At 54.8% G+C, this 21,750-nt stretch overlaps 11 protein-coding genes across 11 annotated transcripts; 2 read left to right on the forward strand and 9 right to left on the reverse strand.

Moving 5' to 3' along the window:
• Positions 1–187: 187 nt before the first annotated feature.
• VTJ04DRAFT_10394 (uncharacterized protein) lies at positions 188–673 on the reverse strand (the record flags this gene model as incomplete). Its single annotated transcript, XM_069358128.1, has 1 exon — positions 188–673. The coding sequence occupies one exon, from the start codon at positions 671–673 to the stop codon at positions 188–190; it is 486 nt and encodes a 161-aa protein (XP_069215128.1).
• Positions 674–1,421: 748 nt separating this feature from the next.
• On the reverse strand, positions 1,422–1,928 carry VTJ04DRAFT_10395 (uncharacterized protein; the record flags this gene model as incomplete). Its single annotated transcript, XM_069358129.1, has 1 exon — positions 1,422–1,928. The coding sequence occupies one exon, from the start codon at positions 1,926–1,928 to the stop codon at positions 1,422–1,424; it is 507 nt and encodes a 168-aa protein (XP_069215129.1).
• A 704-nt stretch (positions 1,929–2,632) lies between these two features.
• VTJ04DRAFT_10396 (uncharacterized protein) lies at positions 2,633–3,127 on the reverse strand (the record flags this gene model as incomplete). Its single annotated transcript, XM_069358130.1, has 1 exon — positions 2,633–3,127. The coding sequence occupies one exon, from the start codon at positions 3,125–3,127 to the stop codon at positions 2,633–2,635; it is 495 nt and encodes a 164-aa protein (XP_069215130.1).
• Positions 3,128–4,417: 1,290 nt separating this feature from the next.
• VTJ04DRAFT_10397 (uncharacterized protein) lies at positions 4,418–4,984 on the reverse strand (the record flags this gene model as incomplete). The annotated part of the gene is made up of 1 exon (XM_069358131.1): positions 4,418–4,984. One exon carries the CDS (start codon positions 4,982–4,984, stop codon positions 4,418–4,420), a length of 567 nt encoding a protein of 188 aa, XP_069215131.1.
• A 2,737-nt stretch (positions 4,985–7,721) lies between these two features.
• VTJ04DRAFT_10398 (uncharacterized protein) lies at positions 7,722–7,961 on the reverse strand (the record flags this gene model as incomplete). Its single annotated transcript, XM_069358132.1, has 1 exon — positions 7,722–7,961. The coding sequence occupies one exon, from the start codon at positions 7,959–7,961 to the stop codon at positions 7,722–7,724; it is 240 nt and encodes a 79-aa protein (XP_069215132.1).
• A 1,666-nt stretch (positions 7,962–9,627) lies between these two features.
• VTJ04DRAFT_10399 (uncharacterized protein) lies at positions 9,628–12,225 on the forward strand (the record flags this gene model as incomplete). Its single annotated transcript, XM_069358133.1, has 1 exon — positions 9,628–12,225. The coding sequence occupies one exon, from the start codon at positions 9,628–9,630 to the stop codon at positions 12,223–12,225; it is 2,598 nt and encodes an 865-aa protein (XP_069215133.1).
• A 47-nt stretch (positions 12,226–12,272) lies between these two features.
• On the reverse strand, positions 12,273–12,687 carry VTJ04DRAFT_10400 (uncharacterized protein; the record flags this gene model as incomplete). The annotated part of the gene is made up of 2 exons (XM_069358136.1): positions 12,273–12,377; positions 12,547–12,687. The coding sequence occupies 2 exons, from the start codon at positions 12,685–12,687 to the stop codon at positions 12,273–12,275; spliced, it is 246 nt and encodes an 81-aa protein (XP_069215134.1).
• A 25-nt stretch (positions 12,688–12,712) lies between these two features.
• VTJ04DRAFT_10401 (uncharacterized protein) lies at positions 12,713–13,977 on the reverse strand (the record flags this gene model as incomplete). The annotated part of the gene is made up of 2 exons (XM_069358137.1): positions 12,713–13,491; positions 13,551–13,977. 2 exons carry the CDS (start codon positions 13,975–13,977, stop codon positions 12,713–12,715), a joined length of 1,206 nt encoding a protein of 401 aa, XP_069215135.1.
• Positions 13,978–15,167: 1,190 nt separating this feature from the next.
• VTJ04DRAFT_10402 (uncharacterized protein) lies at positions 15,168–16,693 on the forward strand (the record flags this gene model as incomplete). Its single annotated transcript, XM_069358138.1, has 3 exons — positions 15,168–15,455; positions 15,508–16,252; positions 16,311–16,693. The coding sequence occupies 3 exons, from the start codon at positions 15,168–15,170 to the stop codon at positions 16,691–16,693; spliced, it is 1,416 nt and encodes a 471-aa protein (XP_069215136.1).
• A 1,003-nt stretch (positions 16,694–17,696) lies between these two features.
• On the reverse strand, positions 17,697–18,731 carry VTJ04DRAFT_10403 (uncharacterized protein; the record flags this gene model as incomplete). The annotated part of the gene is made up of 1 exon (XM_069358139.1): positions 17,697–18,731. One exon carries the CDS (start codon positions 18,729–18,731, stop codon positions 17,697–17,699), a length of 1,035 nt encoding a protein of 344 aa, XP_069215137.1.
• Positions 18,732–19,796: 1,065 nt separating this feature from the next.
• On the reverse strand, positions 19,797–20,539 carry VTJ04DRAFT_10404 (uncharacterized protein; the record flags this gene model as incomplete). Its single annotated transcript, XM_069358140.1, has 2 exons — positions 19,797–20,301; positions 20,364–20,539. The coding sequence occupies 2 exons, from the start codon at positions 20,537–20,539 to the stop codon at positions 19,797–19,799; spliced, it is 681 nt and encodes a 226-aa protein (XP_069215138.1).
• Between the last annotated feature and the right edge of the window lie 1,211 nt (positions 20,540–21,750).

Consider the following 21,750-nt stretch of genomic DNA (forward strand, 5'->3'; position numbering starts at 1 on the left):
CCTTAGCGACATCGGAAAACTCCCCATCACCCGTTTACCAACTCAACCAGCTTCAGTACGTGGTTTCCATCTGATCCATTCCCACCACTTCTGTACCTCCAACTCTGTCGATCTCGAAGCTCCATAACCCGACCTGTTGGGGTGTTCCTCAGAGCAGTCGTGCTGGTAGGGGGTCGTCAAATCCGACCTACTCATTACTGCTGCCCGAGGCCTGGTTGCCGACACCGTCCTGACTCGTGGCGGTCGCCGGACTACCATAAATAGCCTCGAGGGTGTTGATAACTTTGGTGACCACGGACGGGTTGTGAATATCTCTCCTAATTTCCTCAACAACCTCCTTGTACAACGTGGGATTGCTGTCGATAAACGTAGCCACTGTAATGACAGCAGCAGTTACAACTGCGCACTCGCGGATTTCGTCAAGGACTTCTGAACGGAGGGTATCACTTGGGTGATAGTAATTGTACATGTCCCACATCGCCATCTTGAATGGCTCCATGCTGAACTGTCGGGCGGTGATCATATTGTTGGCGATATTTTTGATGTGACAAACAATGTCCTGCTTGGTTTGCTTGTCGATCTGGTTCAGGAATTCCGGATCTGTAGCCTTAAGGGTTTCGTACAACCCCCCAAGGCCGGCTCTGGCGATGTATCTGTCCACTTCATCGCTCATGTTGACCGTTGGCTGTCAGGATGATCCGTTCTTCAACTTGGTGTCGAACAAAGCCGAGCTGGATCATAAGAAAGTCGTTAGAATCGATCTCAAAAAATGGGGATTCGAAATGTATTGACCTTACTAAACCTTTCAATGGATTTGACCGACAAGATGGGATGGAGAATGATGAGAGGCGGGAAATAACGTGAGACCCCCAAGAAAGATGGAAGCAGTCAGAGAAGTGGTGACCAAAGAATAGCCACTGTCGTCAAGAAACCTCCTCCTGTCAAGAAAGAGCACAATAAATCACAAGTCCGCGACAGTGAAACAACCTACTGGCCGAATCATTCCCCCCTTCCCATGTGACCCCTCCTGGACAAGAATTGAATGTAGGCTTGATTCTGACTTGGAGCGAAGTTCATGTCCTCCAAATGATGATGTCTGAGTTGGTAGGTTGAAGGTTGCAGCTCTGGAGGAACACGAGAGCTGGAATTAGGGGTCAAGTTAACAAGTTCAGAAGAGAGATCCAATAGGAAAGGCATTTTGCAGGCACAGGAGCATTTCATGACTAGAAAACGCTCAAAGCACTCAATCACAGATGCACAAATGACGCACAGGCGAAGTTATGGTGAGTTTCTTCTCAAAGCCTTGGGTCCCATTGATGCCCCAACTCTCCATAGTATCAAAATGTAGCTGGACCACTCTCGCATCCTAGACATTCCCTTTCCATGTCATTGCTATGACAGAACGATTCCTTGGTTCCCGACTAAACCTCGTGGGACTGGACGTTGGAAACATGCAGCAACGCCTCGGGAATAGGGATACCTCTCTTCTTGCAGATCTCCGTCGCCGCTTTCTTGAACCTCACAACCGAAGCCGGGTCGAGAAAAACGCTCTCAATGCGATTCTTGATATCCATGTACAGCTCTTCCGGAGTCATCTTGGCGGCCTCCACCTTCCAGAGCTCGATCAGGGCCCAGTCCATGTACATCGTGATCTCGGAGAGGGTTTCATCCCACATCTCCGCGTCATGTCTGAGTTCTGCGTACGAGCGAAGGTTGGCCTGCTCAAACGGGGCATCGTCAAACTCTCCGGCAGCAACCATCTTGGCCGCCGCTTCAGCGGCGTGCATCACGATAATGCTCCGAACGAACTTCCCATAGGCCTCGGTGTACAGGCCGAAGGTATTCTTGGCTTGCTCGATGCAGGCATCGTATGGGGCGACGATGTTCTCCTTGCGAGATGAGACACTGGGAGTGGTGCTGTCGGCCATTTTTATGGTGTGGTCTGTGCTGTATAGCTTCTTGGAGGATTCTCGGGATACTTGAACCTGCTTGATCAGTGGACAAAGACCGTGTTAGAGTGACCTTTTGTCAGGGTCCAGAGGACATTCATCTTACCAGATCTCATTGAGTCTGCGCTGAGAAGTGTTATGAAGAGGGACTGCGTTGTTGAAAGTTGGGTCAAATTGTGAGGGAAATGTGGAAGAATGAAGTGAAAAGCGTGAGGTGAAAGAGGACGGAGTGGAAGAGGATTATCTGATAACACGCCAAGTAGAGGACTAAGAGGGAAATAGGGGAGCGGAGCCTTGCGGATGAACAACAAGAAAGACCCGAAAGTTGGCGTGATGTCAGAACCTGAAAGACCATTGAACACCTCTTCACCCCATTTTAAGATGTCCTGGCAAGCACAATAGCACCGCGTCACAGTGCGGAGCTCGAAATTCCAAATCACCGATGTGCACATCACTCAGAGCCTTGGTTGGTGAATACCAGGTACCTGGCAGCCTTTGTCTCATTGATGTTAGGAGTAGGCAGTTTTGGTTCCCCAATCCATGTTTATTTTACGGTAAAACATTTTCTAGAGACCGGTCCCGGCTGCGACTATCGCCATCCCGCCATTTCTCGCTTCCATTGTCTTCCGCTGCCTCCCAAAAGTCCAGATCACTTCTCTGTGAGCCCATCTCGCTTGGCTGCTCTAGTTCACGCCCATCTTCTGCAGGCCCTTCATGACCTCAGAAAGAGTGTAGCGTGAGGGAGGATATGCAGGCTGAGGAGTGACAAAGCGGTTGTTATGTATGGTCTCAAGACTTCCCACGATTGCCTTGACGGTGTTCTCGTGGAAAGGCCAGGTCTTGACTTGCTGGGTCACCTCCGGAAGGGACATGCCTCCTTTCTTGATGATGTCACCAAGCTCGACGAGAGCTTTGGCTATGCCCGCGTACTGCTTGATTCCCTCACACGTCTTGTGGCGGATACCCTCGTCGCTGTGAAGGCCTATGTATGCCTCCCACAGGAGGTTCGCGAATGGACCACACCGGTAGCTGCCCTCATCGACGAACTTCAAAGCCACATCCATGGCTGTGTCCAGCAGCTTTCTTTGTTGCTCGGTTTCTGGGTGTTGATGAACGTAATGGGTAAGGATTGACTTGAGAATGCAGCAATTCAACCCTTGCTCTGTGAGGATGCTCATGTTGACTGTCACGTGAAACAGCAGGGGATGTTAGAGTTTGTTCCCACCACATCAATATCGGGACGTTAAGCTTCCTTACCAGAGTTCACGAGATCCCAAAGGATTAGGTCAGGTGGCAGAAATGGGTGACGACTTTGGAAAGGAGTTGGGAATGCGTCAGGGAGGTGCAGACAAACAACATGGAGAGGAAGTGGTAGAAATAGAAGGCTCGCCGGCAGCTTGCCGAGAGCTTTCTCGATTGGAACAATGAACCCTACTAGTCTATTGCCTGGAGTAAGATGAAAATGTTGCTTCTCATGAGGAGGGTATTAAGGTCCTGAGGTTGCCTACCTGATGTAGGTTCCGTACAGTAGGCAGGTAGTCTGCCTTTCTATCTGTGCTTGGTACAAGGAGAACAGGCTTCTCGTATAATACAGTAATATCCAATTTAGATGAAGAATGGCCCAGGGGACATTATAACCGTGAGGGTCTAGTGTGCCCTGAGCCCATGGTGAGAAGAAAGGAACAATACCCCGTTGTCTTCTCCAGCTATCTGGGCATCAGAGAACCCCTGTTATGATCTGCAGTCCAAAACAAAGAGCATTGTCGTGGTCTGTTTTTGACGAACGGATACCTTAGGTACCTTGTATGTTAGTAAAGGCCACATGCCAAAGGCGATGTATATTCCTAAACTCAGATGGGAAAGAAGAGAAGAGGCGGGAGCAAAGCTCCCAGCCTGCCCAGGAAAGGATATATGCATAACCTTCTTTGTCTGGCAGCGCTTGAAGGCTGTAGGTACGCCTGGGACGGAATACTCAAGAACCAAAACCTGACCTCAAACGCTGTGGCAGCTGTGTCTAGATGACGCCTGGATCGTATGGATATTACACTTCCCAAGTCTTCTCTTCTCATCAAGCGTGAAGAAAACTGAAAGGAGGGGGGTTGATGATCAATGTCTAACCCAAGGAATGCCCAGATGTTGTCCATCCCTACCTCGTATGATCTAGGTGCTCCTCTACAACAAAACTTGTTCTGCCAAACCGTGAAGGATACTGTTCGTTACAGCAATCTTTCACAACATGATTCGCATAGATCGTTGATTCAGCTGGCTTCTGTGAGTGACGGTTTCCCATTGGTGCTATGAAATCCCCTGAGCTTCCCCAACTTGTTTTTCTCTTCTTTCTTTTCTTTCCACCGCCTAATAACCTCCTTGCAGCTGTGCAACCTCACCACGTCCTGTGACCGACCTGGCCTTCTCAAGTTCTCGTCCCGCAGTCAGCAAACACCGAGACATTGTGATTTCAGACCGCTCTACTCCAGGCCCATGGCTTTAACATCCCACTCAAGCTTGCAGATGGCGCCGGCGATCGACGGATCAAGGCTCTCATTTACAGGCATCGCCGAGGGCCCGTTGTTGCCGTTGTTGGGGGGATAATAGGCCTTGCTGACGGTCCACAGGATGATGGCCATGTTGCCAGGAGTAACATGGGTCCATGCCTGGAGATACGCCCTCAGCTGTTCGAATGAGATGCCGTGGGCCATGATGAGTTTACCCAGGCTGCTGACAGTGAAGGCCATGGCCGCGAAGTACTTGATGAGCGCGAAGATCTCCGAGCGAAGGGCCTCGTTGTCCTGGAACCAAAAGCAGGCCGTCCACATCTCATTTGCGAATGGCAGGTAATTGTAGTTGCAGGTGGCAAGCATCTCCATAGCAACATGGGTGAGTTTGGTCTTAATGTGCGTTGTCCGGCGCTGTTCGACTGCGTCCACCAGGTCCGGGCGGCGACGACAAAGATCGACCCAGATTGCCGGGTTTGCTGTGTGGAAGACCAAATACTCCACCAGGTTCTTGTCCTCCTCGGTCATCTGAGCACTCATGTTGACGGTTGGCTGCGAGAAAAAGGGAGACGTTAGAGTTGGTGGCAAAGCGTACTCCAGGGGAATCTTACCAGGTTCTCGGACGGCCAAGTTCGAAGCAAGAAAGGGGTGTCAGCAAACTCGGAGGTGAGATGTAACTGCAAGCCGTGAAGGGGAAAAGAAGAAAAATTGCGAAATGAGGAAAGGGTCAAAGTAGATGAAGGGGGACATGGTGATTGTCGCCGAGCATCCGCGACACTTGGGTCATGTTAAGGTTAAAGTTCTGAGTAAACAAGGCGCCGAGGGGCCACTTGCCCTTCACATCACCTGGAATCACATTCATGGAAGTGGAAGGGCATTTTGTTGGGTTTGCTTTTATGTACATATTTTACATCTAGGTATCCCCCAGATCATAGATGCCGAGCACTACGTACCTTACCTAGGTAGGTACAACGTGCAAGACCTCAGGGTTTCCATGTCAAATCCGTTGGCTTACATGTCACTAGTCACTAATCTGAGAACTCTCTGTGCTCAGGACGTAGCTCATTTACTATAACAATTTCAGGCAATAATTAATCCAATCATTCTAAGGCGATGCTGAGAACCAGACTGTTCACGAACTGCTGCTGTATCACACAAGTACTTAGGGGTGTTCAGGGTATATACAAACAGAAAAATTTGAGAGGTTGAGCCGATTCCTCTCGTCTCATCCTCGTACTCTGCCTTTCACCATTGCGGCCAAGTGGTGGAAAAAGGATTCCCAGTAAACTTCGCGTCTGATTGCCTTTCCGAACATCCGAAACCATGCTCTCCAATTGACGCTGAGATCTGGCTCCTAGTCTCCTAGCTTGACTGACCACTACCAGTTGATTCAGAAAAGCAGTAATAGGACTGAACAGCATGCTTCTGGGAGATCGATGCAATTAATGTCTGAGGCCATATTGACTGAGAGGACTGTGAAGCTGGGGAGAAGTCACATAGTTCGAGCTGCAGCAAAGAGCACCGGAAACATCCGCGCGCACATACTCATGGCAACAACAGCTCCAGGTCTTTTGGCAAGCACAAATCCGCAGTCCTTAGTGGTGTAGAAGGTTGGGCTATGTCCTGAAAGAGGGAGGTGTTGTCGATTGAATCAGTCAGCAGCAGCTTTGCAATCATGAACAAAGGATTTACATCTACCTGGAGACATGCGATCCTGGTGCTGAAGTAGAGTAGTGGACGAGTCCGAGTAGACTTACCACATATTGGGCAAGGGGGGCTAATAACTATGGAAAAGAAAGAATTAGTCCGATGAATAAGCCTTTGTGTTCTACCTCACAGGTCATTGTTGACGGGACGTTTATCAAACATCATTGATATCCTACCTGACCTTGCCCATTCGACAACGCTGCCTCAGTACCGGATGTCCCAACATGCGTAACATAAGACGGCCACGTGCAGAGTCAAGAAAACGTCAAGACTGGTGGATACCATAAGTGGTTGGCTCCCCGGGGCAACTTCGCACTCTTCCTTCTTCCACCTGGATTGAGCTAAAGCCACTTGATTTTCATCATTTAGCCCAGGTCTCTGCCATCAGGGTCAGTTGTCATTTTCTATTCCTTCGTCAGCTTTCACCATGGGGTCCTGACGTTTCCCTACAACTGCCATGCGAATCAACCAAAACACCTGACCATGTATGTACATACATCCTCACCGTTTGCCCCAAGAAAGATAGCAATGGTCTCAACGCCAGAGCATAGGTCGGAAGGTTGACATCCACATTGACACAAAGCACAAAATAAGGCTATATCACAACTTTTATACACCTCGCTTGGCTCCCTCGCTTCCCACAAACGTCAGAGCCTCCCCTCTTAGCTCCGACCCGGGGCTCGGTGTCGGGGCTCCATCGCGGTGCGGGGTTTGTTCGCCCGGCCCCTTCCCTTCCCGTCGACCCCTGGCCCGGGCCCTAGCCAGAGATGGAAGTGAGCCCCGCACGGCGCGGCGCCGAGCCCCCCGAGGCCGTCCGCTCAGGCCCGTTTTCTGCGTCCCTGCTGGACTGGCTGTCGATAAGATCATCTCACGGCCATAATGCGGGGGATATTGGTATTCTACGCTACCTACCGGAGGGGGATGCCGTTTTTAAACTGCCTTCCTTTCAGTGTTGTGTTTGTGAATGGATGACGCGACATCCCGCGTGTGTTGTGCAGGTGTTGTCAATGGCACGGACAGGACGTTGACACCCTCACCTGCGGTAAGGCTTGCGAGATCTGATGAAACGCCGTTTCGAGCTTGCTGTGTGTGATGACTTGCGACGCGGGGAAATGCTGTGACTTGAGTGCTATCTTGCAGTAGGTAGAACAGAACTGTCCCAGGCCCCAGGTGCAACTATTCTCCAGACAAGGGAGTAGTATTTACACCTCCCGAATCTGGATCAAACACACATTTCAAACCTGCGTTCCTACGATGACAGCTCGGCGGGTTACAATGGCCAAATGAGGAAGAAGCGAGCGAGGGAGCTGAGTTCAGGTGCTCGAGACTGAGGTTTGGAGTGGCAGTTTGCTGTTTAAAGGCTGATTTTGTTAATTGCTGACGGCAGCTGCTGCATCGAGCAGCTCTTGGAAAATACTGGCCAACGGTCAACGGATAAACATCATGGATGTTTCCATGCAGCGTCGACCAAACTTCCAGCGTCCAACACCACCAGCATCTCAACAACCATGGGTGCGCGACCACGCCGGCCATGGCACGGTCAAGCCACACCAATCCACCCAAGGCACGCCTAACCCTTGAGGGTTGGAGCGGCCAGGGCAGCTCTCGCAGGGGTTTCGGCCCGTGCGCCAGGGACAGAGCAAGAGGCCCGTGTGTCCTCGGCACCTAGCCGGCTGCCAAGCTCTTGGGGATCGCCAAAGCGACGGGAAGCGATGTCGCCGTCGACCCGCCAAAGATTTTTGTTCACTTCCTCTTTCCACTTGCGAGCTTCAGCAGCCGAGCGAGCAGTCGGTACCGTGGGGGATGGCATGTTGCGGTCACATTTCAACTATGGTTGTGCCGACCTCGGGAATTAGGAAGCCTCGGGAGTTTGTTGAGTGGGAGAGTGATCTGATCGGGGTGAAAGCATGTGTGTGAAACGGTGGGAAACGGGCCAGGCTCGTTCGATATTGATGGGCAGCCAACACGAGGTTGCACAAATCTGGGGGACGCGTAGGATCCGGGGATCTCACTTTCTCATGAGTGAGATGCGCAACGGCGTGGACGAGGGTCAGATTGCACGCTCACATCACTGCCAGGTCTGTTGACTTCAGGGGCGCACGTGTTCTGATGGGGACGGGTGCTAAGCCAGGAACCAGGGATTCAGGGGTCATGATGATGGTCGTAAATTTCCCGAGACTTTTTCGACTTTTGTCGCAATGCGAGTGGTTCACCCCACAAAAGACCCAATGTTTTCTGGTGGACAGTGACCAGGGAGTGCTCCATCGGGCGCAGGCAGGAAATTGTGTTCCCAAAAACTGCATCAAGTGAAGTGAAGATGAACGTTGAGGTCTTGGGAGCCCTGGGGAATCTGGAGAATAAACACCAAGACGCTTGGGGCGCAAGATAACTGCTGCTGGACAAGCAACCCACGGACTAGTCTCCTCATAGTAAGTACCTCAGTAGTTAGTGGACGGTGGTTTGGCTTCTCTCCCGGCTTCCTTTCTCGCTGGCCAGATGCGCGATGCGACTCCAGCTGCAGCTCGGAGATGGACACAATGCAGAGGAAAAAGATGTTGGACATGACGATCAGCAGTGTTTCTGCAAGACAAACAAACGGTCTTGGACCCGGCATTTGACATTGGCCCGGGCCATCCTTCGCTGCACATGGCGGCCCGTCACTGTCCGAGCACTTGCAGTGCCGGGCTGTCCTGCACCTGCACCAATGCGAGAAACCAACGGCGACGGCGACGACGGCGCAGATGACCGAAGGGCAAGGCCAGCCGGATGACATGCTTGGGGCCGTCGACACCACCCTTGAAGAGTCCATGTCCGCGGCAGGGTCCAGGGCCCAGGACATCCATCCGTTGCAACGTAGCCATTCCCTTCTTCCACTTCTCTCCCGATGAATGCTGCCGTTGATGTTCAATTGAACCCCCTTGGGTCCCTTTTCTGCGCAGTCTTGTCTTCATGCTTCGACATCGAGAATCGGGAGTTCCCCTTTGAGATACTACTATCACAGTCTCCCCTCCCTCCTCTACCTTTACCCTAGCATTGACCAAAACCTCGACTTGCCCAAGAAAAACTTGGGGGAGTGGAGTTGTTGACTCCAACGCCAGGGGGGGTCTCCAGGGCTGATGATTGCCGACGCCGGGGTGCCCGGCCTTCTTATCCTGCCCAGAGCTGACCTTTCAGAGCTTTAAGACGCGACGTCCCCGTCTATCGTGTTTTCCCCAGCAAGGCGGTCCCTTGCATGGGGAAATGATTGACTGCCTTTCGGCTGTCAGCTGGTCTCAACTGTGGCTGAAAGACTATTTCCGTCATCACCGACCTGGTTAACCGGTCTCTGCACTGCTGTTTTTTAAGAGACCCATCCCCCGAACCCACCGCCCGTGTGCGTCCCCACGCCTTCAGGTCCCTCGAGGCCACTACGCCCCGAGACGCCGTGAGGACGACGACGACGACGACGACGACGTCGATGTGACGATTCGCCCGCCATGGGCCATTCATCCAAGTTCGCCTTCCCTCTGCCTGGGCGCAAGCCCAAGGCGGCGCCCGCCGGACCGCCGCCGGGGCCATGGGCGACAAAGGCGCAGAGAATCCTCGGAAACGCCGAAATCAACGACCAATTAGCGCGACAGCCGTGGGAGACGTCGACGGTGGGAATTGGGATCGCAATCAGCGACATACCCAATGGGGACATACAAGACGGACGGGCCTCGAGGAATAGGCGGTGGGAGGAGGAATCCGATATCATCCCCATTGCGCTAGACAATGGCACACCTTTGTCGCCAGACATTGCGACCGATGCCTCGAGTTTGCGGCGACAACAATCCAGCTCAACAATCCGGTCTTTCTACGACAAAACAAAACTCCCTCTCTCCATCTCCCAACAAACCTCTAATTCGGCCATGGCGAAGGGACTGCCCGCGAAGGCGCAAGCGCTGTTGGACATCGATGGCGAGTACAGCGACATGCTCCAGCCCAAGAAGGCGCGCAAGAAGCCGTCCAAGCTGGATCTGTCGGGGTTAATACAGAAGCATATCTCACCGAAACATCTGAATCCTGCCAACTGGGGTCTCCCGTCGCGCCCTGAGAGCGCTGCGGACTCCGTCTCCTCAACTTCGGCCGCCGTTTCACCCGCTCCAACGTTCGCGTCCATGCCAACACAAGGTGAATATGGCCAGAGGCCCAAGACGAATCGCGGCAGGGAGCGCCCATCACCTGCCGACCAGATTATCCGCCCCGTCAGCGCCGAGGACCGGCCTTCGAAAGCTAGCGTCGAGCTGCACAACCTGTATGACCACTACGAGCAAAGAACGTTTGCAGATTCGTTGGATCGGGAGCTCCTGAACTCGGATTTCTCTCCGCTCCCATCTCCCGGCGGGCCGCTGCCGGCATTCCCTCTTCCACCGAATGTCCAACCTGGCAGGGCATATCTTGCACCAGGGAACCAGAACACACGAAACACGAAACAACAGGGACTCAGCGCGATTGACCTGCGCGTGGCCGGGGCGATGTCCCCGTCCAACTCCGTTCCTGCGGACTGCGCCAGCGTGTCCAGCCGACATACCCGGACGTCCAAGGCATCTCGGACGGACCACAGCTTGCAGGAGATTGACCTGCTTCAGAACAGCGTTCTCGCCTTGTCATCCGATTCGGAAGACGACTACGACGAGCCGCCTAGAGATGGACTTACCGTCCCGCACTTGAGCGAGGGACAGCTGAGTCCCGCGAGCCCACAATCTCCTGCTCTGCCCCTGGAGGGAAGCAAGACCTCGAAGACTCAGGGCGTCGTACCAGGGCCACCAAAGATTGCGCCCCGTACGAGCTCGCTCAACGCCAGGACATATCCTATCCTGGTCAGCAAACTCAACCACGAAACATCGCGGCTCTCCATCAACACCACCTCCACCGACCGTACCATCACCATGGCCAACGCCACCGGCGACTCTCCAGACAAAGCCGTCCGCAAAATGCGCAGCGAATCCGAATTCCAGTTCCCTGCTCCCCCGCTCAGCCGGGGCAGCCGGTCCGCCTCTGTCTCCCACGTCACGGGGCGTGCCATGTCCCCTTCCAACATGGATACATATCCCTCCGCGATCCCCGAAGACGACATCCTCCGCACCGAGCGCCGCAACAGCACCTCGAGCAGCATCAACGAGAGCACAGGCGAGCGCTTCATGGCCGTCACGCGGCAGGAGGAAATGCTTCTCTCCGCGCTGCGGCAAAAACGCGCGCGCATGCGCGAGGACATGACCATCGACGTCTCCGACAAAGACGCTCCCAACAACAAAACAGCCACTGACGACCCCGCCGTGCCCCCGACCCCCGCCACCGTCAACTCCGACGTCCTCGACCAATTCGCCCCGCTCACCCGCCAAACCACCCAAGAAAGCATGATGCCATGCGGCATGTCGCGGCAATCCTCTGTGAGCACCCACATCGCGCAGCTGAGCGCGCGGCCGCGGAACCGCGCCGGGTCGCTGAATCACCAGCGGTTGAGGATCTTGGTGGATAACAACAACCGCATGTCGTACGACACGGTTGGTTCGGCGCTGCGCACGCCCATGTCGGAGATTAGCGATTTTATTCATCATTACGAAGATAGCCCGCCGCCGCCGGTGGGGATGATCGGGCGGAATAACAGCGTGCTCGCCTCTCCCGCCTCGCTTTCCGCGGTGACTGGAGCTGGCGGGCTGAAGCGCGAAGATAGCCGCGCCAGCTCGATTGCCAGCAGCCAGCGGTCCGTGCCGATTCGGCATCGCGCTTCGCTGAGCGCTATGGCCGGCGGTGCACCCCCCGGGTCGGCCTCGTCGTCGTTGCGTCGGCCGAGGAGGGACGGCAGCGCGGGGAGCATGTCCCGTCGCGACTCTTCTCGTCGCAGGGCTGCGGCGGGAGCGGAGCAGGTAGCGGAAACGCATCATGTGCTCGAGGACTTGGTGGAGGATGATGACGAGCCCGGGATTCCGAGGCCGGATTCGCCGATTTCGCCCGAGGGGTTTGGAACGGTGGTGAAGAAGGAGGGGATTAGAGATAATAAGGCGGTGAGGTTGAGTGCGGTCGGGTTGTTGAAGCCTAATGATGATGCGTGATGTGTGAGGGGGATTATGAAGGGGGCGGCGGGGATTGTGTTATACTATTACATTGGGTGGACTTTTGCTTTCTTTTGGTTTGGTTTCGGATATCTACATACCTCTATCTTGGATGGTTCAGCGCGGCGTAGGGAGATGGGATCGGGGATACACTGTTAATGTATTACTATACAAGGCGTTGTGAAGGGGTAGGTGTACTTAATATGGGATGTTGGGTATTGGGGAAGGGTTGGTTGCCCTCGGGATCGAGCGGATGGGCGGCAGGATAGAGCGTCAGCCATGAACGTTGAACATGGTAATACAATCTCATGTCATCAGCACACTCGTGATTTGGATATCATGATAACTATGTCTACGTGACCTCAACTCATAACCTGACGCCTTGAACATAAAACCTCCCAGGACATCAAGACATGAACAACCACCGCCCTCGAACACCTCCCATTCCCGATCCCACCTCATCGCTTCCTATCCCAAGAAACCCCCCTTACTTCCCCTCCTGAGCCTTCTGCCTCTCCAACTCCTCCCTGAACACGTTCCTCCTCCCCGTTGGCGACCAGCTCTCCCTATCCGTCAACTGAATCCCCCCATCCACGTCCGTCTCCGACTTATGATCGCCCGTCACCCCGCGCGTGCCAGGCCACTTCCCGCCGCCAACCGCGATCCCCGCGCCGGCGGTGACGCTGCCCGTTCGCTCGGCACGGCTCTGCCGCACGCCGTACCCGCTGCCCGTCGACCGCCGGCGCAGCTTGGCCGCCGCCGCGCCGACGATGGGGAAGGTGCCCGTCTTGCGGTAGCGCGTGAAGCACAGGCCGAAAAGGACAAGGAGGAAGGCGAGGATGGAGAGGGGGAGGACGATGGCGAGGATGTTGGGTCCGCCACCACCGGATTTGGCTCCTTCGTCGTCGTCATCGTCGTCGGGGCCGTTGCTAATCACGTGCCTCCGTTCCCGGGTCACGAACACCGTCGGCCCCACGCGCGTGAACAGGTCCGCTTCTGGGGTGGAATCGTCCTCCCACGCGAGAACAAACGTGACGTTGATCCGCGCCGGGTTGACGTTCTCGGCGCCCTCGGGGTTGGCCAAGAAGTTGGTGGGGATGGACCAGGCGTAGAAGCCCTGGCTCGCAGGGATGCTGAAGGAGGTGAACCCTTCGCCGACGCCGATGGGGTTGCCGGAGGCGTCGTAGTTGGTGATAACGGCGGAGTAGCGGACTTGCAGGGAGAGGAGGAGCGTGGGCGGGTGGAAGTAGGAGGGGGACCAAGTGACTGGGGGAGAGCGTTAGCATCTGCGCTTGGGATATGAGTTTGGGGTGAGAGCTACTCACTGTAATATGTCTTTCCTGTCTGCAGTTCGCTGCCGGTACGCGGCAGGCAGAACGGCTCGACCGCGCCGACGTTGGCTTCTTCCCCGCAGGCTGGGAACACACCCTCCGGACTCCCAGGGCCGCCGGTGGCCGAGGCGACGGGAGGAAGACCCGTGTAGGTGGTGTAGCTGCCTCCGGGAGGAGACAGGGTGTACGTCGCCGTTGCGCGCAGCTCATCCGGCGCCGCAGAGACGGTCGCCCTGTGGCCCTCCGTCGTGATGACGCCGGGGGTGATGGTGTATGCTGACCCGGCCGCGTCGACGGTTACCCATTTGATAGGGGCCGGCTCGACGGTGATGCCAACCTGCGGGAGGGCAAAGGAAGAGGAAAGTAGCGATGCGCCGACAAGGGCGCCGGCGATGCGCCGGAACCCGGTGATTCCCCGCATGGTGTTGAGGGTTTGCGACGTTGTTTGTGTCTTGTTGTGTAGCGTAGCTCTCAGCCCACCTCCGGGCTGGCTATGCGGCAGTATTAAAGCCGCACTTCAGCTCGCTGGCGAGGCAGACGTCGGCAGATAGCCCACGATGCAGGTTTAGCTAAGGAAATGGACCCCAAGCGAATGAAGTTTACCAGCGCTGTGGGAGCTGGGGGTGAGCAAACATTCATGGATTCATTGTCTCATTCATGCACATGAGAGAGGCAGGACGAGGCGGGGTCGGAACTCGGCAGCACCACGCTCACCACGCTCACCACTCCCAGCCTCGAGTGGGATGGCCAGTCGGAACAAGGCCTGGAGGGCTGAGGCCAATATCGAGGGCGGGCCGTGGTTGGCTCGCTGCTCGTTTCTTGGCTGTTGTCACCATCCCCAACCCCGCCATCTCGCCTCCGGAACCAGATCAACATGCCGTGACCCGCGCTGGAGTGGGCGGCCGACAGCGCCATTGCGGGTTGTGCATATGGGCTAGTCCTACCATCTCCGGTCCGCTGCAACCTCACTCCCCCAGCTTTCCAGTCTTCCTCATCTTCCACAGGTCTCCGACCTGCCCAATGCCGGTGGCCCCGTCTAGGTTATTGGCTGGCCATAAACCTGCTCAAAAGCCCAACGATGCGGGGAAGTGCCATTGCTGGAAAAACCCGCGCAGACTTACACCCAAAAGAGGTGAGAGGAGGGTGGTGCATGCAAACCATCGACTTGCCGCATCCGGGGTTTCGATATTAGCCAACGATCGGCGACCGACGGCCACGCAGCGCGCCCCCGGATTTTGGGCACTTCCCCGGATGTGACGTTTTACGTACAAGAAGCATGGAGAGCTGAGTGGTTGGGGTGGCGGGCCTCCAACAGCAATATGTGATGATGGACGGGCTTATCAAGGTGCAGTTGGGTCCCATATGCTGACGAAGTCTCGGTCTCGGGACGAACATACATGTCCCATCCGCTCCCGCTCCCTCGCAGCATCTCGTTACCGCCAACCTGGTTCAGCTTGACAGCTCGCAGCTTGTTGGTTGACCCACGTGAGGGGTAATAATATTCATAGCTCCGGGCCCGCCGGACATAATACTGTCCTCAAAAGAGACTGAGGTTTCGACCCGGTTTCTCCCAACATCTTCCTCCATCTTGTGCGGGACGGTCTGCCTACAATGAAGTACACACTCGCCGGCTCAGTACTTTTATACGCGGCGACGGCGGCCGCGCAGAGCTGCTCTCAGGTGCTCGTGCCCTCCAAGGCGAAACCAGTTGTGGCTGAAGGATGGCAGGCCCAGCTTGTCGCCGGCGGTTTGACCAAGCCGCGGAGTCTGGTCTTTGACAGCACTGGGGCCTTGCTCATTGTTGAGAGCGGAAAGGGCATCAGCCGGCACCGCTTCACTGACAATGGCGGTACTTGCCTCCACTCGAACCACTCTCACATGCTGGTTGAGATGACGGGAGTAAGTCACCCTCTTCAGGATGGCAGAACAGAACCTCGACTAACGTTTCCAGCTTAACCACGGCATTGCCCTCTCCGACGACGGCGAGACCCTCTACGCCTCCACCGCCGAAGCCGTCTTTGCCTGGACCTACGACGCCCGCGGCGGCGCCGTCCGCGGCGAACCGCGCCGCGTCATCGCCAACATGAGCAACAGCGACCTGGTCACCCGCACACTGGTCATGTCCCGCTCCAAGCCCGGCACCCTAATCGTCTCGCGCGGTAGCGCCGACGAGCACGCCCTCCACGCCGAGACCATCTCCAGCGGTCTGTCCCAAGTCCGCGCGTTCGATCTCACCAACCTCACCAGCACCTCTGCCCCCTACGATTTCTCGTCCCAGGGTATCGTGCTCGGCTGGGGTCTGCGCAACAGCGTCGGCGTCGGCGAGCATCCTGGCACAGGCGCCGTTTATGCCGTTGAGAACAGCGTCGATGGCGTCAAGCGGAATGGGGTGGATGTGCATGAGAACAACCCCGGCGAGGAGCTGAACTTCCTTGGCTATGCCAACGGCACGGATACCGGCAAGAACTTTGGCTACCCACACTGCTTTGCCGTTTGGCAGGTCGATGAGATCCCGGATAACGAGGGGCTGTCGGTCGGCAAGCAGTTTGCTATCCAGGAGAACTCGACGCATCGCGACGAGACTTGCGAGGAGAAGTACACCCCGCCGAGGCTGACCTTCCCGGCTCATTATGCGCCGATGGATATCAAGTTTACTCCGGATGGCAAGACGGCGTATGTCAGCTTCCGTGGTAGCTGTAAGTCTTCCCTTCACTTCAACCTTCCCCCTTTCAGATTATTGACATGTCTGTTCAGTTGACCGCTCCTCCCCCGTCGGCTACCGCGTCGCCTCCCTCGCCTGGAACTCGGCCACCGGCGAGCCCGAGGCTGCCGCTGACAGCACCGATGCGCTGAGCGACGTCATCTTCAATGCTGACCTCTCCGTCTGCCCCGACGGCTGCTTCCGTCCTGTCGGTCTTGCCCTGGACGGCGAAGGGCGCTTGTGGATGGCCTCAGATGCCACGGGCGAGATCTACGTCCTGCAAAAGACTGGTGGCTCCGAGGGCGTCTTTGTCCAGCCCGCCGGGGACAACGGTGCCAGCAGTGGGGAGAACGTTGCAGCGAGTGTTTCTGGGAAGCAGACGGCTGTTCTTGGCTCGATTGTTGCGGCGGTGGTGGTGGCTTGGTTGATGGCTTGAGGAGGGGAGGGTGATGCAGCGGTTTGTTGGGGTTGAAAGGCATGTGGGAATGTGTTTTTCAAGGCTGTTCCGCGTATCTCGTTTTCTGTTACTCTCACTGATACCAATTTCGTGTATGTATATGGCTATGACATTGCGCCTACATGATGTGTTTGGGAGTGTAGGTGACTACAATGGCGCCTATTTTTCCCAGTGCTCCTTTCTTCAACGTTCAAAGCTACGTACGATCCGTTTCCAGCGACCAGTCACATCTCTCCACATAGCTATTATCCCATCACCAGAATCGCGTATTAAGTGTCTGTCAAGAATCTAGCAACGCTGCATGATCCGTGGCTCTGGGTTCTGACATTGAGAAGGGTGGTCAATATTCTCTGAGGACAACAAGGGTCCACCCGATCCTTGGTTTCGGAGGTTATGCATGATTTCTCATGGCTGGGTGGGAAGTTATGGACTTGCAGAATGCAAAGCAAGGCAAGGTATACATTTCCGGGTAGCTGGTGTCATGATCAAGAGCAGCAACCCGACCCGGGGGTCTGGGGCGCCTTCGGCACTTACATTTGAGTTCCCGTGTGGGTCTCTCCACGCCAAAGTCCCTCTATTTGGGCTTCTAACCTGTTTGTCTCCTGGGGGTGCCTGAGAACAGAGAGCTAGCTGCGGGGGAGCTAGGTACTCGTGGGGGTGCGGGATGGTAAGAGGACAGGGAAACACTCGTGCAGGGAGTGCATGGTCCTTGCCGGTCTCTTTGGGATTTTCACTCAGTTCCATTAACACAAAGAGAGCCCTTACTGCCAGACCAGCACGCACTCCCGAGAACCAAGTTACCGACCTAGGTAGATTGGTAAGCCGTCACCTCTCTGGCAGTCCTTCTCCCTCTCTTCCGCGCTGGTCCTCAGGCCGGCTTAGACCACCCATCACCGCTCCTATCTACCATTTTCATAACGAAGTAACCAGAACATTCACATTTTCTTTCCTTCACATCCAGGGAGGAGCCCGCTCCATCAAGTCAAGTGCGTCTCAAAACCCAAGAGCTTGCTCGGCGAGCACCACCCAGGATCACCCGGGCGGCCAGGCGCCGTTGCCTTGGAGGCTTCAAAAGTCGAGCCATGGCCTCCGTGATTGATCCCGCAAGCCGAGATGGCAGAAGAGTTTTGACTTCGGTTACCGTCAGTGATCGATCGACATGCAAGTTGGCCCCAGCCGTAACCAGAATCTCAACACTTCGAGCCAATACCTCCGTCACCATGGGACGATGTTGCTTCTCAGATAAACGCACAAGCCAGCACAGGTAAGCCCAAACGGTCCAGTGAGTAGGACCATAAGCATTAGGATCCGCCCCATGATCAAAGAGCGTCTCGATGATGTCGAGGTAAACATCGATCTCGGCTCGTGGTGACTGATCCCAGTCCTTTTCCAGGATCCCCACAACTAACGGTATCCAAACCGGATAACCCTGGTCGGGGTCATGATGGTTAATGTCTTTGACATGAGGCAGAATGATGTCAAGAAGCGTTTTGAAGCGCTTGGCTATGTCGACGGAATCCGTCAGGCCTCTGCTGCCGAGGCGAACAAAGCGGCACCACAGGGCGTCGTCAACATCCGCCCCAGCCCGAATTAGCATTTCAACCATCTGAGATACGTCATTCCCCCTCTTGTCCACTGCGTCAACTGCGAAGCCGAGCAACCGCGAGATGTCCTCGAACCCAGCCGACCGTACAGAGATCTTCTTCCCAACGTAATGACATAGTCCAAACTGCACGGCTAACTGGTGCATTCGTTGTGCCCCTTCGAGTTTCTTTGGATGGTGCTTGTCTTGGATTGCGTTGAGAATACGCTCAATCTCATCCAAGCAGAGGACCACAATCTCCGGCGACTCAACTTCGGCACGGGCAGCATATTTGATTGCCAGCATCATCTCGGCCATCGCTCCGGATCCAAAATCGATATCATGGTCAAGCGCTTTGAGGACACACGTCGCCGACAACAACATCGCCGTATTGACTCGGAAATGGCCCAGGTGTTGAGCAATGAAGGCCTTCATTTCATCCGTCTGAAAGAAGTCTCTGGCTGATCGATGTAAAAAGTCGACACGGACTGACCGAACAGCCTGCCCCTCTGCGAGGTGTCCACAATTGATGATTTCAATCAGTCCCATGCATCGAGCATTCAAACGGCGTTCCATGATGTGATGTCGCTCAGTACCTCATCTGTGTTCAGAGGCTGAACGGGGAAACAAATCATATCTTTAAGGCTCGATTCAAAGCACTGATCCAACAATGAATAGTGCATCAGGAGAAGGTGATCAGGAGCCTCAAGCAGGACGTGGAAGTAGAGGGCCATCCGCTGATAGTAGACTGGGTGGATTGATGTGAGAATATGTCTGAAGAAAGGTCCAAGCTCGCAGGGAAATCCTTTGATTCTTTTCTCGAGGAGAGAAAGAGAATCACCGTTTGCCAAGCCCTGGAGCAATGACCGAACAGCGACCGTCACCCACAGAAAAACACCCTGCGCTTGGTCGACAATGGTGTTCATAAGCTCCTGGTAATACCGCGGATCAGCGGTCGACGCTTTTCGCCAATGCGAACTTCTCTGGAGAGTAGCCGTGACATATCTTTGAATATCCCGGCGTGTGAGCTCATGAATGTATAACTTTCTCTTGGGGTCATATCCAAATTCGTCCTCAAAAACATTCCATGGTCGGCTTGAAACACAAACCTTGAAGTTTCTGTAACTTGCAAGCCGACTCAACATGGAGGCAACCTCTTGATGGTTGCCATCATACTCGTCGAGTCCGTCAATGAAGAAACAGAACCGGGGCGCATCACTTTGGTTAGATGCCAGGCGCTCCAGCGCCTCTACCATCTCGGGGGTTGTCCATGACCTGTGGATGGTCATTGGCGCTGAGGCCCTCTCTGGCGTATTAAGACGGCCCCCTCCGGCAACCCTGTTCCTGGCTGCCTCCCACCTTTCTGGCACAGCGGTGGGAATAAGATCCGGGTGTTGGACAAAGACCTCGAATAAAAGAGACCTGAGAAGGCCCTCGATTGACTTTTGGAGAGGACTGCCAGCGATCCAGAAATAGTATGTGGCTATCAGGAACGGATTGCTACCGGCCCATCTTTGTAGCGCTGTCCGTGTCATAGAATGATTTGCAACAAACTTCATAAGAGTTGATTTTCCAGAACCCGGTTTTGCCCGAGACCCAGTAGAGTCCGTCCCCTGTCTGGAGCCAGTCAAGGAGCGAGCACTCTGGGTATTCCTTTGTGCCATTGTTGGAGCTTCGGTGAAGAATCCAACGGAACGTTTCCTGATGAGCGGCGGATATCGATTCGTGGCGAAGGCCGATGGACTCAAAGTACAGGCTATCCACGATCATATCTTCAGCAACGTAGTCCCGCCCGGAGCAGCTTTTCAGTCTTTCTAACTCCTTGGAGATCCGCTGCAGATGAAGTCTCGCGTCGCCGTCTTTGTCCAGTATCTCTGTCGTCTTGGCGTGGATCTCATCGACTGCATCTATGATTTCTTGTGTCTTCGCCTGGTGGTCGCGGACGAGTTTCAAATTTGAGTACCTAAGCTCGTTGACGTATCGCACAAGGTGTGATTGTTCTTCCCTTGAATGTAATGTGTTAATTTCAATATACCACGTAGTACCTCATGCCGTTGCTAACTTTACCTTGTAATGGCCTGGAGACAAAGGACCAGATCCTTGCGATATTGGTCCACTGTCTTCTGAAGTTCTTTGATCCGCGAGCGGCCCCAGATAGCATTCCGGATGGACTGCTGGAAGCTAGCGAGTTTGCTGCGCTGGCCACCATTCTCTAGTCGAGAGCCCCGCAATTCCTGTAGCATCTGGTCAGATACTTTTCCGCATTTTGATGCGAGAATATGGAGTTGAAGCTCCATCTCGCTCGGTCTCGGTTCTGGCGGAAATTTGCTCGAGTCGGGTTGCGGTCTCGAAGACGAAAGACCATGGCTGAGTTGATTGATCGCCTGGTACATCTCCTCCAACCACATATATTCGTCGGTCGTTCCGTTGGCCGAATGGTAAATCTGATAAGAGTCCGACAATACCTTGCCGCAGAAGTGCAAGAACTGGAGGATATTCGATGCTAGCCTAACCGCAGTGACAGCCTCCATGGTGAAGATGTGCGTTCCCCCTGATCTGGCGATGAACTGGTGAATGTTGTTCGGGTGTTTCGGGCGCACAGTCTACGACCACCTTTTGGCGCAGATTCCAGGGCGTCAGGCCGACATCCCATTGATTAATGCCCAGCCTCAGACGGAACGATTTTGTGGGATTTGAAAGGCCCAACAACGAGGTGTCTTAGCCCAACAGTCCAGGACAAGAACATTTAATAGTCTCACGCCCGCGAGTCTCATGCAGCACCCCCGCGTGAAACCTAATTTATTAGGTATCTAGGCTAAGCATCTGGAGGGTTATTTTTGCACGTTCGCTTGCAGCTTATAATTAAAGTCTGTGTTTGGAAGGGTGAGGGGATCGAGAAAATCTAGAAATCCGAGGACTGAATCCCGTCATGGCTTCTCTCTCTGAGACTGGAACGGAGAACGGGTGATACATTCCGCTACGCAGACTCAACGAGCTCTCAGCCTCCAAATTAGCTCCAGCACTGACGAACATCTCGACGCATCTGGCGAACACTTCCTCGTGGAGTCGACTCTGCCAAGGCGTGGCGTTGCGCACTTCATGACACAATCCCAGCCACAGAGTGTCATGGTCCCCATAATACACCTTGTTTGGGTTGGAGCCATGTGCGAAGACAGTTCGCAGCACGTCGAACCCGACCCCGACATAAAACCGCGCGCTAGGTCCTCTCGAGAGAGCATAGGGCCTTGACAATGTCCCATGATCCCCGAAACTCCATGTAAGGGAGATCATCTGCATCGATATGCTTGACGACTGGGGCGCAGAGTTGAACGACCTCCTTGAGCTGTTCAATCCTGTGCGGCCTATCGTTGCATACGAGCCTCTGTGAGACAATTTTAAGCAAACACGGCCATGATTCTCGAGAGTCAGGGTTGGCACCAGCGCTAAGCAATAC

Source organism: Mycothermus thermophilus (assembly GCF_041956435.1).
Source record: "Mycothermus thermophilus strain CBS 625.91 unplaced genomic scaffold VTJ04scaffold_7, whole genome shotgun sequence".
In the NCBI taxonomy this organism is placed as follows: Eukaryota; Fungi; Ascomycota; class Sordariomycetes; order Sordariales; family Chaetomiaceae; genus Mycothermus; species Mycothermus thermophilus.